Genomic DNA, 17,616 nt, shown 5'->3' on the forward strand with positions numbered 1-17,616 from the left:
TTCACTGTAGCTTCTAGGTCCTTCCATAGGTAGGGTTGTTTGGACATCTCTGCCTCTTTTAATGGACCGTGGGCTCCTGGAGGGCGGGTTTACTTAATTTTTATTATTGATGACACACAGAAGGAAGGGGGTGGAGTTCCTAAGAGATGATGTCTCTAATCTGTTGACCATAGGGTTGGAACGGTGTGGAGAGGTTCAGTTTCTAGGAATTCAAGAGAAGTGCCCATAGTGGTGGTGCATGCCTATAATTCCAGCAGCTCAGGAGGCTGAAGCAGGAGGATTACAAATTCAAAGCCAGCCTCAGCAACCTAGCAAGGCCCTAAGCAATTTAGTGAAACCCTGTCTCTAAATTAAAATGTTAAAAAAAAAAAAAGAGGATTCAAGCGAAATGATGCTAGATGGTAGGTTAATACTGTGGCTTGTACTTTGGTCCCTATCCCAGACCTCCTACGTAGTTTTGGGTGACTCTAGCACAGCCTCTGTCTATCATGGACACAAGTAGCCCCAAGGAGCCATTGAGTCATTTTGGCCAAACCCTGGTCTGCCAGCCAAGAGTTCCTCAAGCATTCACTATCTCTCCCTTTGGACCTGTTACCCAAAATTTGCTGTGTGGCCTTCAGGGTGGAGCCCACAGCACCTCTGGAGCCAGAGGCAGGGGCCACAGCTGCAGCTGGTGCTGTGCACAGTACTCCATTGACAGCTCAGTGAAGGGCACAATTCAGGTTTCTTCTCTTGACTTTTCCAGCCTCATGCTTTCTTTCACTCATTTATTCTTCAAAAAAAAAAAAAAAAAAAAAAACAACACCAGGGGCTGGGGAGATAGCTCAGTTGGTAGAGTGCTTGCCTTGCAAGCACAAGGCCCTGGGTTCAATCCTCAGCATGGTCAAAAAAAAAAAAAAAAAATCAACACCAGGAGTTGGTGGTGTAGCTCAATGGTACATCACTTGCCTAGCACATAAGAAGCCCTGGTTCCCATCTCCAGACCCCCCCCCACACACAATACACAAAATTTCAACACAACAACTGTTTGTGGAACTCATCCTGCACTGTCAAATCCTGCCTCTAATTTACCAACTAACCTGGTGACCCCCGGCCAGTCACCCAACACGGCAAGTCTGTCTTGCCTGCCTTGCCTGTGACAAAAGGGTTGCTGTGAGCACTGGAAACAAGCAGGCGGCATGCCTGGGGTAGGCTGCAGGTTCACGTTCTTGCAAAGAGCAGCCCTAGCACCGACTTTATGTCTAGTGAACCTCAGTCAAGGTCAAGCAGCAGCAGCAAGAGTAGAGGAAGCCAAGACTTGGGTGACCCACAAGCTTGATTCCCTTCCAAAGCAGCACACCTGAACAGCGAAGAGAAGTCGGACTGGCTTTCCCTAAGTGCGACTTTCGCACCTGTGGACTGAGAGATCTGATCATTCTTAGCCTTGGGAAAGAGGACTAAGCCCGGGAAGGTGGAGACAAGTTCAACGTAATGCCGCAGTGGGTAGGGAAGGAACCCAGCTACAATTCTTGGGACGTCCGCACTCTGAGCGGCTGAGGCAGGAAGGGGAGGAGGAGAGAGAGGAAGCACGGGCCAGGTCAGCGGCGCTCCAGTTGCGCAGGGCGGAGCCTGGGCTGGTCCGCCTGCGCGCAGGTGAGCTAGCCAGGGCGGAGCGCAGCGGACCGGGTGCCAAGCTCCGGCGCCCGCGGCCGCCGCTCCGAGCCACAGGCCACAGTTGCTTTCCCCACCAAGGCTGAGGCGCCCCAGAGCCATGGACCGCCTGAACTGCAGGGTCACGATTGTACTGCTGGGTTTCCTGCTGCTGCGTGCGGCGCGCCTGCTTCGCGGGGCAGGTGAGTGTGGGGCTCGCGGCTGGGGTGGCGCTGAGCAGTAGGGTGGGCTCTCCGGCCCGCGCCGGGCAGAGAGGGTCCTGGGGAGTACAGGCTGCAGAGTGAGGGACCGCGGCGGCTCAGTTGGGATGCTGTGGCTGTGTGGGATCCCTAGGACAGCCCGGCTCGGGCTCGCTCCTGGTCGGGCGCGGCGGCGGTGGCGGTGCGCTCCTGGGTTACAGCGACCTCGCCCTGAGCTCAGGCGGTGGCACGTGGGAGTGCCTTGAACCCGGAGTCTCTCGGTCAGAGTGGATGAGCCCAGCGCTGGCCGAGGAGGAAAAGGCACGCCGAAGCTTAGCCTTGAGAACATGCCCGCGGTGACGAGCTGAGCGCCCCGAGGTCTTTGCTGGGATTCTTGGGGAAAACTTTGCCGGGTGTGGGGAGAAAGCTCTCCTCTCCAGGCCCACCCTCTACCTCCTCCCCTGGGCCATGGAGAAAGTGCAAGAAAACAGAGGTCTGACGTTCGATTTCCCATCAGATCGCCTCCTTTTATCCTTCCACAAGCCCCCCTCGCTTATCGGGAAGTTCAGGAATATTAATTCGAAATGGAAGCGCCAGGTGGGAGAAAGTTGCTAGGGTCTGCGCCTCCCGGCCGGACCTTCCTCCCGCCCCTCGCACCTCTAGATAGTGGACTTTGCAGCTTCTGGTGGTTTCGGGGACGTGGGTGAACTTCGGGTAGTTCCTGTTGGGAGGAGGGACCGCCTAGTCCCCGAGGACTGTGCCAGTGAGGACGTGCCCTGGAAGTTTTAGAACATAGTAGATAATCTGGCGTCTTCATGTAAGAACTTGATAGGAGCGAGGCCTTTTCTGAGACTAGCACAGGTTTTGTGTTTTTGAACTAGAGCTATCCAGGAAGTGACTTGGACCTTTGATATCATTTGCCGCACCTAAGCTGGTGTCTGTGTTTGTCAGGTAGATAAACTAGGGTAAATTAAAGTAAGGAATGAAACTAAGCTTGTGAGGTTGAACTTGGACGTGAAGGTGACGACCATCGTTACAAATACAAGACAGGAAAGCTTCCTGATTTCTTTCTCCAACATTAGATGACTGATGCACAGTAGATAGAAAATTTTAGGACCTTTAAAACATCGTATACATATTTTCTGTGATTTCATAGGACTGAAGTTCAAGGTTCCCTTTGTAGAAAAAAAATCAGTTTTAAGAATTAAAAATTGGTTCAGGGTGTGAAGATGCGTAATGGAAACACTTTCTTAAGCCTTCCTATCAGGAATCATTGTGAATTTTTTAAAAATTCCACCCTCCATCCTCCCAGAATTGCTAGGGGGTATTTTTTTTTTTTTTTTTTAAAGAGGATTATTTTAGCTTGCCCTAGGTCTGGCTGCCCTACCTGAGAGGGAAGGGACATCAGGGTTGAATAAAATGTTACACCTCAATTTATCCCCAAAGAAACTATCTTACTAAACTATCTATAATAAATCAGCATGTATTTTAAATAAATATATATAAATGTGTATATTAGAGAAAAGTGTGGGTGCCTACCATTCTTGAAGTTGTGTTGAAAATGAAAATTGTTTGAGATGTTTCCAACTTTCTGTAATAACAGAAAGAACTTCTCCAGTGAGAATACGGTATAAATCAAGGCATCTTGAACTGGTTTGTTCAATGTCCCGTTTCCCACTGTGATGCGGGAGGGCTTCCATGTTGGTCTTCAATAGCTCCCTCTGGAGACTCTTCTTTCCAGGAAGTTCTTGAGTGGCTGAGGTCTATAATGGTTCAGTGTACAAATACCAGGAAGCCTAGTAACTTCCCCAATTAACTTTCTTAAATTCCTCCCTTTAACCTCAGGAGCTGGTCCTGTGAGGGTACAGGATGATGCCCACTTGAGAGCTTTTGTGGTTGGAATAGAACTCAGTAGTACATGTGATTTGCCTGGAGTCTTGGAGTGTATCTAACTGGTGGAGGCCTTTGAGAAGTTACTAAAGTCTGTCCTGCAAGGACAGAGCAAGCCAGAGCCCTCTCACCGTGGATTTGTCTGATAAACCCCTGAACTCTCCAAAGAAAGACTCAGCAGAGTGGAAATGAACTTGGTATCTCTGGACAACTGAAAATATAGGAAAATTGGTGCTTTCATAGGGTGTGTTGCTGAGACTTTGGTATTCCCACTAACTCCCCCAGTTCCAGGAATGAATCACTGATTAAGTTGGATTCATAACCCCGTTAAAACCTCAATTTGGTTGCTCTCCAAGAACTGATACCAGAGTCTGGGTCAGTGACCTCATTGTTGCTTCCAAAAATGTGGGCAGACAGATCGAATGTTGTGTTTGTTCACCTCGGGTGAGTGTGTGTGAGTGTGTGTGTTCGTCATTCTTCAGATTCAAAAGAGGAACTGCTGGCTGTGGTCTGGAATGTGTAACTGGCAGGACTGATGAGTCCCACCAGCCCTCCTCATACCCCACAGATTTGCACGAGTTGAGTCATAGGAGAGGGCTGTTCTGCCCGTCATAGGGGTATGCTGGGGCTTACCTGTCAGCCCCAGGTTCGCCTCAGGTACTGTCATTCCATCTATGATGACTGCTCCCGCCCACGCACATGCTCTTCTGAAGGTTTTCCCTGGCTATCAGTGTAGAAGAAGGAAGTTAAAAACAACAGTGAAGTAACAGTTAAAAACAATACAGTTTAAGTAGCACAGTTATCATAGAAAAGTTGGCAATAAATATAAATAACTAAAACAGAAAAAAATCATCTCTGAGCAGATCACCTTGTTCATTTGGATAGTCTTCTCATCAAGTATGTGTGTAAACCAAAAATGGGAAAACCTCGTTGTATGACTTTAACTAGTTCCCTGCTGTTGGGCATGTAAGTTGCTTCCATTTTTTTCCTATTAAAACATACAACCTATTCAACAATAGATCTATTCAATGAAAAGGTCTTACAAATTTTGTGGTGTAGATGATATAATGACATAACTCATGTAATTATGTTGCCAAGATTATAAAATAGTATAAACTGGATTATTCCATTTTGATGGATCTGAGAATATTTTTGTGGCTATGTTACTCTGAAGTTTATTTATATCTTATTTATTTATTTATTTTTAGAGGCAGGGTTTTGCTAAGTTGCTTAGGTGGGCCTCAAACTTGTGATCCTCCTGCCTCAGCCTTCAGAGTCACTGGGCTTATAGGCATGCTCTATTGCACCTGGCTGTTTTGCACATTCTTGACTGTTTGGTCCAGCTAAAATCCTGGGAGTCATTGGGGTGAGGAGTCTTAGGGCTTCCGTGTTGCTGTGGCAAGCTTGTCCTGTTGTCCTACTGTGCCCTCCCCCGCCATTGCTGGGTGAGTGCCTGTTTCTCACACCTACCCAGGCTGTCATGGGGGTTGCTTTACCAGCATCTATGGAAGTCCTCCTCCTAGTTCAGCAAGCAGTCTGAGCAGTGTTGTTAAGATGCTCAAGAGTCTGAGGAGCACCCTCAATTTGGATGGTACTTGTAGCCCCAAAGAAAACAGATCTGCGACCCTTGGCTTTTAACACAAGCCTCACCCGTATTTTTGCCCAGTAGTGCCGACTGGGGTTTAGATGGGGTGAGGAGGTAGAGGTGACAGAGCAGTTTGCTGACCAGAAGGACCCCTGATTGAGGTTGGCATGGTTGGGGCAGTGGGAGATGACATGGCTGAGGCTGTCAGCCCTGGTGAGTAAGAAAAATTCTGACCCTTTAATTATCATCCTAAATTATAAAAATTATTCCACAATCAAATTATTTCAAACCACTTACCACAACCTTGTAATTAGCCCAGCACCTTCTCCTGGGCAGCGGGCGGCATGCTAGACAACCAGGCCAGGAGAGCCAGGTTCTCTCCCTCACCTCTTTCTAGCCTTGAATTTCTACTTGGTGCATCGGTTTTTTACAATCACTGCCGACTGATGCTTCTGATGATGCTGATGCGTATTGAGCGTTGTTTGCACCAGCCACTCCTGTTTCGCGTGTAAGCACCTCCCACTTAACCTCAGTGATCTGCTGAAAGCGAGGCAATCTGCATGAAACGCTAATTCCCCACGTTCTTTGGTGTGGGAAATATCTAACACTGCACAGCCATACAAAAGGCCCAGCAGTTTCCGAAAGCATAATGAACCACAAGAAGATACACATATGTCATTAGCAACCAATCCTGTTAATTGTAAAACGCGTGAGGCGTCCCTTAGAGACTGCCAGAGCATGAATGTGGTTGTTCGCAGACAGTTGCTCTGTGTACCGTGACCCCACTCTACCTCCCTTTGATGACACGCCAGTCTCTCCGCTTGCTCCTGGTGTTCTTGACCTTGTATTTGGAATGCAAGTCAAAACTTCCTGCGCATCATTTTGTTTAAAGTGATGTGTTTGGAGATGTAAATGTCCATGTTTTCAAAACAGGACATTGGCCAAAAATCACTTTCCTTTTTTCTTTTGACAGTACTGGGAATTGAACCCAGGACTTTGAGCGTGCAAGGCCAGCACTCTACCTCTGAGTTGTGGAGGTAGGACCCCCACCCTTTTTATTTTTTAATTTTGAGACAAGGTTTCACTGAATGACCCAGGCTGACCTTGAACTTGTGGTCCTCCTGCCTCAGCCTTCTGAATAGCTGGGATTACAGGAGTGCATAGCTATGGCCAGGCAAAAATAACTCTGATGGATGAAACCTAAGTTCTACAATGTATGGGTAATCACAATGCCATTTTCTCCTGAGGAAGTACAGATAAAGCTCTGAAGTGGAACTCTGTGGGTGCCACTTCATTTTCAAGCACCTACTGCTACTAAGTTCCCTTGAGTAGGCACACAGAGGGGACGTGACCAGCCCCGGGCTACCTAGCTGGAATGGAGTGAAACTGAGGCAGCCAGAGAGTCTGACTCCAGAACCAGCTCCCAACACAGTGTGCTGTGCCCCCGACACAGGTCTCCAAGGCAGTGTGTGCTTGTCAGTCTAGAGACCCTGATTGAGCTCCAGAAACTTTCTTTGATTAAAAAGAAAAGAAAAAAAAAATTGCCTGGCACAGTGGCATATGCCTGTGATTCCAGCAACTCAGGAGGCTGAGGCAGGAGGATGGCGAGTTCAAAGCCAGCCTCAGTAAAAGCAAGGTGCTAAGCAATTCAGTGAGACCCTGTCTCTAAATAAAATACAAACTAAGGCTGGGGATGTGGCCAAGTGCCCCTGAGTTCGATCCCTGGTACCCCTCCCCCCCAGAAAAATAATAAAAAATAAAGATAAATAAACAAATAAAAGGACTGGAGATGTGGCTCAGTAGTAAAGGGCCCCTGGGTTCAATGCCCTTTAAAAAAAAAAAATCGAGAAACAGTTCATGCTGTTTGTATTTGCTCTAGGAATATGCGTGTGTTTTTAGTCAAACAATTTAAAAACTGTTTAGAAAAAGACTTGCACACCCCCTACTGATGTTAGTGATGTCGGTCAGCAATGGAACACACATGCAACCACAGTCCCGGAAGAATATAGTGGAGGTGAAAAATTCCTATGGCATAATTCTGGATAATGATAAGAAGCAACTATATTACTAGTTTATGTATTAACTATACTACACTTTCTATTATTGTTTCAGAGTGTATTCCTTCTACTCATTAAAAAAAAAAAAATAGGCAAGTGTGGTGGAACATGCCTGGAATCTCAGGTACTTGGGAGGCTGAGGAAGGAAGATCGCGAGTTAGAGGCCAGCCTCAGCCACATAGCAAGGCCCTATTTTAAAAGAAAAATAGAACAAGGCTGGAGATGTAACTCAGTAGCAGAGCCTTGCCTAGCATGTGCGAGGCCCTGGGTTCAATGCTCAGCACCAGTGATCCTACAATGTGTATAATCAGAAAAATGAAAAAAAAAAAAAAAAGAAGATAGTGTCAATTTAGATTTTTATAGCATATTATAATTTACAAAGCACTTTTTAAGAAATAAAAATGGTTCATGGTAACGCTGTTCAGCTATACTGGCAGCAGCCTCAAAGACCTCATGTTTACCACGTCTCTCATTTTTATCAGGAGGCCATGTTAAGTGAATGATCTACACTATCTAGGTTTCTATAAGTACGTGTTATGACACTTATGCACCAATGAAATTGCCAGAGATGCATTTCTCAGAACATATCCTCAGTGTTTTGTGACTGTACTACAAAGTGGCTGGGGGTGTATCTCCCCTTCCACTTCAGGCTCTGGACCTCCTCCCAGAGACAGCCAGGATTTCTTATGTTTTGTTCTGGAGCCATTTTTATGCTGTACAAGTTTCTAAGTAACATATCTCCCTCTTGTGCACAAAGCATACTGTAGGTCATAGTGTAAGATTTCCCCCATAGGCCTCTTGCTTTTTGCTTAGGACTCCATCGTGGTGTCCATTCCATATCAGAACTTACAGAACTGTCAGGTGCCTTTTGACAGCTGCATAATATTCCTTGTTGTGGGAACGGCATGTTAAATTTAACCACCCCCTTATGGATAGATGTCCCCCTTCTTTTGTTACTATGAACAGAACCTCAGGGCCTATCTTTGCAGTCAGCTTTTTTGGACAAGTTTATCTGTAGGCAAAATCCCTGGAGGAGGAATAACTGGGTCAAAGAGTTTATTCAGAAAGTCTCCAGGAACAAATGGAGAAAAGTGCACAAGGAGGCGCAGCAACTTGCCCAAGTCCTGGCTAGCAGATGGAGGTGCCGTCTGTGGATTGGGTGGTCTCCTCCCAGAGTGAGGGCTCTTCACCAACCCACTCTCTGATTTATTGCTTTTTTTTTTTTTTTTTTTTTTTAAATAATCACAAACTTAACCACTTGAAACTAATCACAAACTCGAGGTGAGGTAGATGTTTTAAATTTTTTTTCACATATTTGCATTTGGTTCATGTTTATCTCTGTCCTGAGTCTCCTCCTGTCTCCCTTTCTTGGGGTATCGATGCCTCCATCAGATAATCCCATGTAAATCACCCAGTCTCTGGGTCCTCTTTAAACACTCTGTGGCTATTTGTCATACAATAAGTTTTTCTCATTAGTGAAAAACCCCATGGACTCTCTGTTCCTGTACAGAGACTTCTCCATCTTTTTCCCCCTCTGACACACACATCTAGAAAGTCACAGGACTCTGTGTGTTAAATTGTTATTCTCTGCTCATTACACATCATTGTTGCAGAGTGACCTTCTCTTATTGATTGCAAGGGACACCTTGTGTTCCTTATCTTCCTGAACCATTTCAGGATACCCTGAGCACTGTGTGTCAAGAAAACCAAAGGCTCTGGTGCCTCTTGGTTACTCTTAACTTCATTCATACTTTGAGTCTCATATTTAAGACACAACCTGTCTTAAGCTGCTGTCATGCCCACTCACAATAGCTATTTATTTCTTGCTCACCTTAAGATGCAAAACAGAGGATCTCCTCCAAGCTGTGACGTGGAGACCCAGGCCCTTCGGTTTGGGGGCTCTGCCATCTTCAAAATACTCCTTCTGGGCTGGAGAGATAGCTCAGTTGGTAGAGTGCTTGCCTTGCAAGCACAAGGCTCTCTCTGGGTTTGATCCCCAGCACCCAAAAAAAAAAAAAAAAAAAAAAAAAAAGCTCCTTCTGTGTTCACCTGCATCAAACCGCTAGAATAAAGCAGAGCATGAGAAATCTCACACTGGAGGTTTTCACGGGCCACGAAAGAAAGTTGCGCACATCACTTCTGCTGCTGTTGTGTGGGCCGGACCTCAGCGGCATTGCCCACCGAGGAAGAAGGGAGGCTGGGTTGTGTAGTGTGGTTGTGAGCCCAGAAGGCAGCTGGTAGTGTCCAGTTTGCAGAGCAGCAAGCAGAGTGGTCAGGACTCCTGGTTCTCACCTCAAGTGGTGTCAGCGGTTAGCTTATGTAAGACTGGGGGAAGTCGCCTCACCCTTCTGAGCCTCCATTTTCCAACCTTTAATTGAGGCATTTTAATTACACATAGGAACCTCTTGTTCATATGTTTTTTGAGCAGATTTAAACCAAAGCCAATGGGTCGACCTCCTGGGGACCCTCATGTCAGTGGACCGGCTCAGGAAGTTTTATGTCCAACCTCCAAGAGTTCAGTGGCTAGACCATGGCTGGAACCTGGCGGCACTTAGGACATACCTGCGGAATAAACACGTGCTTGGTCCAGGTCTCCTGGCGAGTCTAAGTAGAAATGTCACAGAGTTAGGTAACTTTCAGGTCACACTGTGAGAAAGTGGCAAGGGCAGGAAATTCTGAAGCCCAGGTCTCTGGCTTCAGATCTGATGCTAATCAGAAAGATGAGGAGGGGAAGGAAAAACAGTCCCAAGGCTGCACATATGGACACAGATCCTGGGAAAACTGGAAAGTAGAGAAAAGGAAGTGTGGATTGTCAGAGGAGCCCAAGCTTGCTGTGTCTTAGCCAAGGTGGGGAGATTGTCCTCTCCCCCACACCAGGGCCTGGCACCTGCGCTGTGTATGATGTGCCCATGGCCAACCTGGATCCAGGAGGCAGTGGATGGGATTTGGGCAGGTGGGCAAGAATGCAGTCCTACTTGGAATAACCAGAAAATAATGATGAACTGCTAATGATACAGTGCAAGGAGCCAGGTAGTCGCAGGTACAGTGTGACTAAAGTCGTTATTTGCTCTTTCTGTCTTTGTCTCATAGGAAGACAGAGGGGAAAAGTCTGGAAGGAAGTAGCAACACCTGAAGTGTCTGGGCTTACATGGGGCTCAGCAGTGTCCTCGTGGTGAAGGACAAATTATTAGTAGCAATAATGAACCTGACAAGAACTTTGTATTGTTCTGTGTGGTCTTCCATTTTAACTACATCACTCCATAACATCCCAGCTCGGTTGGTTTGGTTTTCTCTGCCTAGCCATGCTGAATCTGTGATAGAATACAGTAGAAAACCAGGATATACTTTATAGACATTCGATGGAATGTCTTTAAACATTTATGAAATTAAAAATTCTTTTTTGCCAGGTGTGCTGCTGTAGGCCTGTGATCCTCACTACTCTAGAGTCTGAGGCCGGAGGATCACAAGTTCAAGGCCAGTCTTAGCAACTTAGAGAGACCTTGTCTCAAAAAATAAATAAATAAATAAAAAGGAGTGGGGATGTAGCCCAGTGGAAGAGCACACTGGGTTCAATCCCCAGGAGTGTAAAAGGAATTACTGCATGTATATAATAATTTGCATTTCTCAATTCTCTCCTGGGTGGGGCCCAGGCCAATGGAGCCACTGAGAGCCTTGTTAGCCATCCGTTCTGCTAGATAGAAATGCTACTCAATAATTAGACTGCAAGGTCAGTGAATGCCTCACCTGGTGGTGGGAACGTCCTTAAATAATAAATTTGGAGCTATCTTGAAAAATAAAATTAAAACAGTTTCAGGAGCACAGATGGTGTAGCTGCAAATTCTTTAATGAAGTGCAAGCACTCCTATCCTCAATGAAAAAAGATCAAAGTGTTCTCAGAGAACAGTGCCATTTGTACAAGAGTGTATGAGGTGACAATCTGCTGCCTTTGCCTGGGATGATAAAAATAGTCCTAGAAATAAAAGTTCCAAAAAAAATTTTTGTTGTTGTTTTTTAAAAAGAAAGAAAAAAAGTTCCATCAACTTTCTGAGTCCAAAGACTGCCTAGAACTGAAGTTGGGCTGTGATCTTTGTTTCTGAGTCTACCCACTTCCCTGGTCATCTGCTGTGTCACAAAACACTTGGAGCCATGAGAAGCATCTGCAATTCCTGACAATGTGTGGTCCCGCTGGGAGCCGAGCTGGGAGGGTGTATATCCAGGCACGTGCTTTGTTTGCCCAAACAGATGCCTTATCTTCTGTTGCTGATGTGGAGGCGGCAGGAACATCAGGCTATTTCAACCAAGGATGTTTGACTAAAACAATATGTAACCCAAGAACAACTTACAAACTTTCGTCATGCAGGTCCCAGGACATCTCAGAGATGAGCAGGTGATGAGATCAATTCCCTGTGTTTCAAGGTCTCAGGGCATCTCCAGAGCCAGACACTGGGCTGCTATGCAGGACCAGTCACAGTGGAGAGGTATGCACCCAGAGCCCTGGGCCTCTGTCTGCTGGAGTCCCCAGGCCATGGGGACCCTGTCTCAGGAGGGCCCAGCCTGTACGATGGATCACCCTCTATCCACTGCCCTGCTGGCAAGTCTAGCTCAGCACCTCTGAGGATACGACACCCAGCTTCCATAGGTCACTACAGAATTCACTTCTTAGTTCTTGTATGTCACTGTATTCCCCAGTTCCTCAGTCCACACATCCCAAAGGGCTCAGATTCTGGGCTAGAAACTGACACGAAGCAAGAGGAAACAGAAGTGGAAGGCCTAGAGCCAAACATCTCCTGAGCTCATGGTTACCTTTCTAGCTTCTCAACGTGATCTGACTCAGCAGGCAAGCTCTGGCGTCAGGCAAAGCTTGGTTCAAATCCTGACTCCACTGCTTATTAACTTCTTGAGTTGGGCAAGTTGCTTAACCTCCCTGAGACTCTGTGCTTGGTTACAAAACAGCCACAGCAGTATCTGGAGGTTGGCTAGAGGGTCCTTTGAAAGAACATGTGTAAATCACTCAGTCCTGGCTGAGAACAAATCTCTCCACTAATCGGAATTATTATGACTTTGATCATTTGAATTGAACCCAAGAACATTTATAATTTCAATGGCAGACTGTCATCATCCACCTAATCAGCTCCCTGTTGGGAGATGTCAGTTCTACGACCTGCTGTGCTTCAGCTACTCCCACAGAATCAACTTTGGGCACCCATGAGGATATTGTGGGGGAAATTCCTAGAAGGGGAGCTGCTGGATTGACATCTGCAAGAAGTCATTTTCAGTGACACTAGAATATTTTCAAAAACTGTTGGCAAGAGAGCGCCTACATACACACGAATTTCCTGTTAGCCGAGGAACTGGCCAGACGGGTTTTGTACAACTTAAATGTCGTGCTCAGTTGCACGTGATACCTGAATGAGAATATCCCAGCAGGCTTCCAAGGATGGCAGCTTTCCTGGTGACAGGAGTCTTAAATGGAACCTAAGCTGGGACATGCCAGTGTGTGAAACCAGAGCTAGGTCCCCTGTGGTTTGGAGCCTGGCAGGGCCCTGGCCTTTAATTCTTTTAAAAGATAGAGAATCCTCCAGAACTGGCCTGGAAGTTTCTGACAGTCTTATCAGGCACATCAGCCTTGGTTACACCTCTCAGGGGCTTATTCTTATTTTGTCAGAGCACAGAAGGCACTTTTCACGTTGTAAACAGAGCTTGGATCATCTAGCAGAAGCCACACCCACATGCAGCCTCATCTTGAAGTAATACCTTCTAGCCTTTGGGTCCTCAGCCTCTGTGGGGAATATAACCCAAGTTCTAGCCAGGAACACTGGGGAAGGTATGTCTCACTGTCACCTTCCAACTCCAGCTAAGTGTCTTCTCCTCTCTGCCCTGGTAGCTGGAGACTAGAAACAACTCAAATATACATAATTAGAAGCCAGGAAGATAGATTACGCTGAGTCCAATGGAATACCAGGCAGCCATTTAAAAGAATGAGGTGTGCTCTGTAAACCAATGTGGAGTAACGCCCAGGGTACATTATAGAGAGGAAAACCCAATGTTCAGAACAATAGTGTGACATGCAAACTTTTGGCAAATTAAAATAAGTAAAATTAAGTAGAGGTGGTATATAGCGATATATCTACACTTTCATAGATTACCCCTGGCCAAATACACCAAAAAAATGGTAATGGTTGCTTCAGGGAACAAAACCAGACTTAAGGGTAAAAGAAAGATATTTTACTGGTCAGGTGTTTATCATCTCATTTCATTTCATTATTTTATGCCTCTTGTATTATGTATCTAAATGTAAAAAATATTTCTCCATTCTATTGAGATGTAACATACATGGCATAAAATTCACCAATCTCAATTGTGCAGTTTGACAAGTCCTGCCAAGTGCATGATATAATATTTCCATTTCCCTAGAAAATTCCTTCCAACCCTCTGCAGTCAGTTCCTGCCCCTTGTACCCTGGCAATGACGGATTTGCCTTCTACTACCACAGTATTATTGCCTTTAAAATATTCTCTTCCTTCCACTAGGGGCTTATTGTGTGTGTGTTTCTGTGTCTGTGTGAATTCGAGTCTGTGTAGCTTTGCTCAACTTTTGGTTGTCATTCACATTAATTATTAGCAATTAATTCTCCCCTATGTTATGCTCAATGAAATAAGCCAGACACAGAGGACACATACTATATAATTCCAAGTATTTGAGCAGTCAGATTCCTGGAGACAGAAGGTAGGATGGTGGTTGCTGGGGCGGGGAGGTGAGAGTTAAAGTTTTATGGGCACAAAGTTTCTGTTTGGGATAATGAGAAGGTTCTGGAGATGGTGGTGGTAATGGTTGCACAATAATATGGATATGTGCAATGCCAATGGACTGTACATTTAAAATGGTTAGAATGACAAAGTTTGTTATTCATTTTTTACCACAATAAGAAAAAGCAGAAAAAAGCCTGTGGGCTTGTTTGTGGCTGCTACTCTTTTCCCTTTTCTTTTTTCTTTTTTATCAATTTAGTTGTGTTTGCTTTTTGCAATGCTGGGAATGGAACCCAAGGCCTCATGCATGCTAGACAAGTTCTCAACTACTGAGCTACACCCACCCCCAGCCCTAATTTTTAAAAGCACAATAGAAAGACTTTTTTTTTCTCTCTCTCTCTTAGAAGGAGAAGAAGAAAAGCAAAGCTTACGGTTCTAAATCTTGCTTTGTAAATGACCTGGTCTATCTGGGTCTAATGCTGTGTAGGCCAGGACAGTACCATGAGTCTCCCCAGCTCCCACAGAACTCTCTGCACTTGCTTAGGGTTCAGATCAGGGGAAGGACTTGGGGTTTAGGTCATGGAGAAGGACCAACGTCTTCAGAAGCCAACAGGTTTTTCTCCTCCAGCTTTAGTGTTACACAAGAACTTGAAGCTCTGCAAGAACCTAGTGCATTCAGAGTAGATTTTGGATTGTGGATAAGATCCTGTGCCCACCACTGTGCACGTTCAAAAGGGACTCAGAGGATGTCTGGTACATGCCCAGAGGGACGGGGGTGAGTTGAGCTTTTCAATCATCAGGGGAGTTTTCAGACAGCTAGCAATGGTTGTCCTAAGTTTTAAAAATTGTTTTATTGACACATGCAATAAAGTACACAAATCCTAAGTGTGCAGTGTAATACATTATATGTATGAGATATATACATTTCATATATATATCATGTAAATATATATGAATATTATATACAACATATGAGATAAACATTTATCATATATACACATATATATGATAAATATTTATATGTGTGTGTGTGTGTGTGTGTGTATACATATATATGAATGTATACAAACAGTGCCAGGGATATATTCTAAGAAATGCATCCTTGGGGCTGGGATGTAGCTCAGTGGTAGAGCACTTGCCTAGCATAAGCAAAGCCCTGAGTTTGATCCCCCAGCACTGCAAACAAACCCAAAAAAAGCATTATTAGGGAATTTCATCATCGTGTGGTACTTACACAAATTAAGCTGGTTACTGTATCACTAGGTAGTATAATCTTTTGGGACCACCATCATATACACTGTCCCATTATTGACCAAAACTTTGTTATATGGTACGTTACCACATGCATGTGCGCTTGAGTATGTGCATGCATGCATCACCCAAATCGAGACTGGAACATGCCAGTATCGCAGCAGTTTTTATCTTGCCCCCTCCCACCTAGTATCTGCTCCCAGTCAGGTTTACTACCCTGACTGGCTTTATCTCGATGTACTGTCAAGGGAATAGCCCAGCATGTCGTCTGTTGAGTGTGGATTCTTATGTGACCAGCCCCCTGTTGGCTTTTATCAGAAGGACTTAAACAACTATTTAATCTCCTAGATCAGGCTGGGCTGTGGGATCAAAGTCCTCCAGAGCAGGAACACTAAAGAAACTGGAAGTCCAGTAACTTCTAAAATGTTGAGCTCGTGGGGAGGGGTCCATGGTCTGTCAAAGTCCCTGCACATCTGTGCAGATGGGTAGTTTGACCCACTTCTCTTTCCACACCTGTGCTTGTGATCCTTGGTGACTTTCATGATTCATACTTGAAGGTGTGACAGAATGAAACTCACTTTATGAAATGAAATGTCCTGCAGCATATTAGCATATTATCATGAATTATGTACTGTGGCCAGAAACCAAGTTATATTTGTTGTTAAATCCTGCAGTGCCCGTGCTCAAGGTGACCATCCCACGCCCCAGCCTCGGGTTGCAGCTGTATCTCCCAACTGAGGACACCGAGCTGCAGGTGCCTTACCTTGGTCATCCTCTTTGAAATCATTCTCCACCCAGTATGGTTTGATCCTTTGGAGTTACATCCTCAAATCCGTATCTGGAATTGGCAAGGAGCTGTAACACAGCCACAGTCCCAGAGAAGTGTAGACATAGCTATATCCATTTGTCGCAGGCTGTGGTCAGACGGGCCCACAGCCTAGTGGTAGCACATACATCTCTAACATGGCCTGTGTTTTTGACTCATAAAAAGGAAAAATACCACAGAAGGGCTGAATGGTTCCATGCAAGCCCTCTACTACTTTGGAAAATGGGTGAAATCCTAAGCCCTGCAGACACAGAACTGATCACTAGCAGCTTTCAGAAGATGGCTCAGTAACTTTAGAAAGTGAATAACTTGCATCGTTGCACTTAATTTTCTTTGATAAGGAGTTTGGGAAGTAGGAGTGGGGTGTGAAGTTGGATTGACTGTGAGTACACACAGGTTCTTTTTAACATTGCCGTTGGAACTTTATTTTCGTGTCCTCTAGGATCATTCCAAGAGTTATTTTAAAGGGAACTGTGAGTCTGTTTCACTGAGAGGATGGAACCTTAATCTGTGGAACCCTGAGGTCCCTGGAAGTGACTCTGGAAGTTGAGACCCAGTCGTTCATCTTTGTATGTTGGCCCCTGGCCTGGAAGGCAGGTTGTAGCAAAATTACTTTGATGTGGCCTGAGTCAGCCTTCATCAGTGTCAGTTTTTTTGTTGTTGTTGTTTGTTTGTTTGTTTTGTTTTGGGTACCAGGGATTGAAGCCAGGTACCTGGCACTTAATCACTGAGCCATATTCCCAGCCATTTTAAAATTTTTTATTATTTTATTTTGAGTTAGGGTCTTGCTAAGTTGCTTAGGACCTTGCTAAATTGCTGAGGCTGACTTTGAACTTGCGATCCTCCTGCCTCGGCCTCCTGAGCTGCTGGGATCAAGGGCATGCGCCACCGCGCACGAATTCATCAATATCTTCACACCAGGTTGTCTGGACTTTCTGCTTCCACTGTGCATGCTCTTGTCCTGCTCCTTGGGCCTTCCGCCCTGCCCTGACCTATGCAATCCTTGTCCCAGCCCCAGGCTGCCCTTGATCACTCCCCAGGCCCTTTGTGTCATGTTCTATGTCCAGTCCTTCCTGCAGTATTCATGGTATAGGTTTAAAATGTGGCACTTCCTTTGGGGAGCCAGTGAACTGGTGGGCAAGTTGTTGTAGCATCTGTAGCACAGTGTCCTCAGTTGGGAGATGCAGCTGCAACCTGAGACTGGGGCGTGGGATGGTCTCCTCTCCTGCCATCCACCCCTTCCTCCAGATCTCCATAGTAGCCCACAGCATTCCCACAGCTTGGCCAGACTGCCACGCCTCTCCTGGGCTTCTTCCTGTGGTTTCCTGGTAGGCAGTCATCAGTTCACATACCTGTGCATCTAAGAAAGAGAAAGAGATTTTCCCTGTTGCCTCTATGCCCTGCTTTTCCCCAAGTCAGCCCTCAGCCCAGA

The 17,616-nt window shown here is 45.7% G+C and overlaps 1 protein-coding gene across 1 annotated transcript in view; it reads left to right on the forward strand.

The window, feature by feature from the left end:
* Positions 1 to 1,650: 1,650 nt before the first annotated feature.
* The window catches only part of Cdcp1 (CUB domain containing protein 1), a 47,432-nt gene continuing 31,466 nt past the window's right edge, over positions 1,651 to 17,616 (forward strand). The window contains exon 1 of the mRNA XM_047532471.1: positions 1,651 to 1,832. Coding sequence (XP_047388427.1) covers positions 1,751 to 1,832 — 82 coding nt within the window. The 5' untranslated portion in view covers positions 1,651 to 1,750. The remainder of the gene's footprint in view (positions 1,833 to 17,616) is intronic.

The sequence above is a fragment of the Sciurus carolinensis genome, chromosome 17, assembly GCF_902686445.1.
Source record: "Sciurus carolinensis chromosome 17, mSciCar1.2, whole genome shotgun sequence".
Classification (NCBI taxonomy): domain Eukaryota; kingdom Metazoa; phylum Chordata; class Mammalia; order Rodentia; family Sciuridae; genus Sciurus; species Sciurus carolinensis.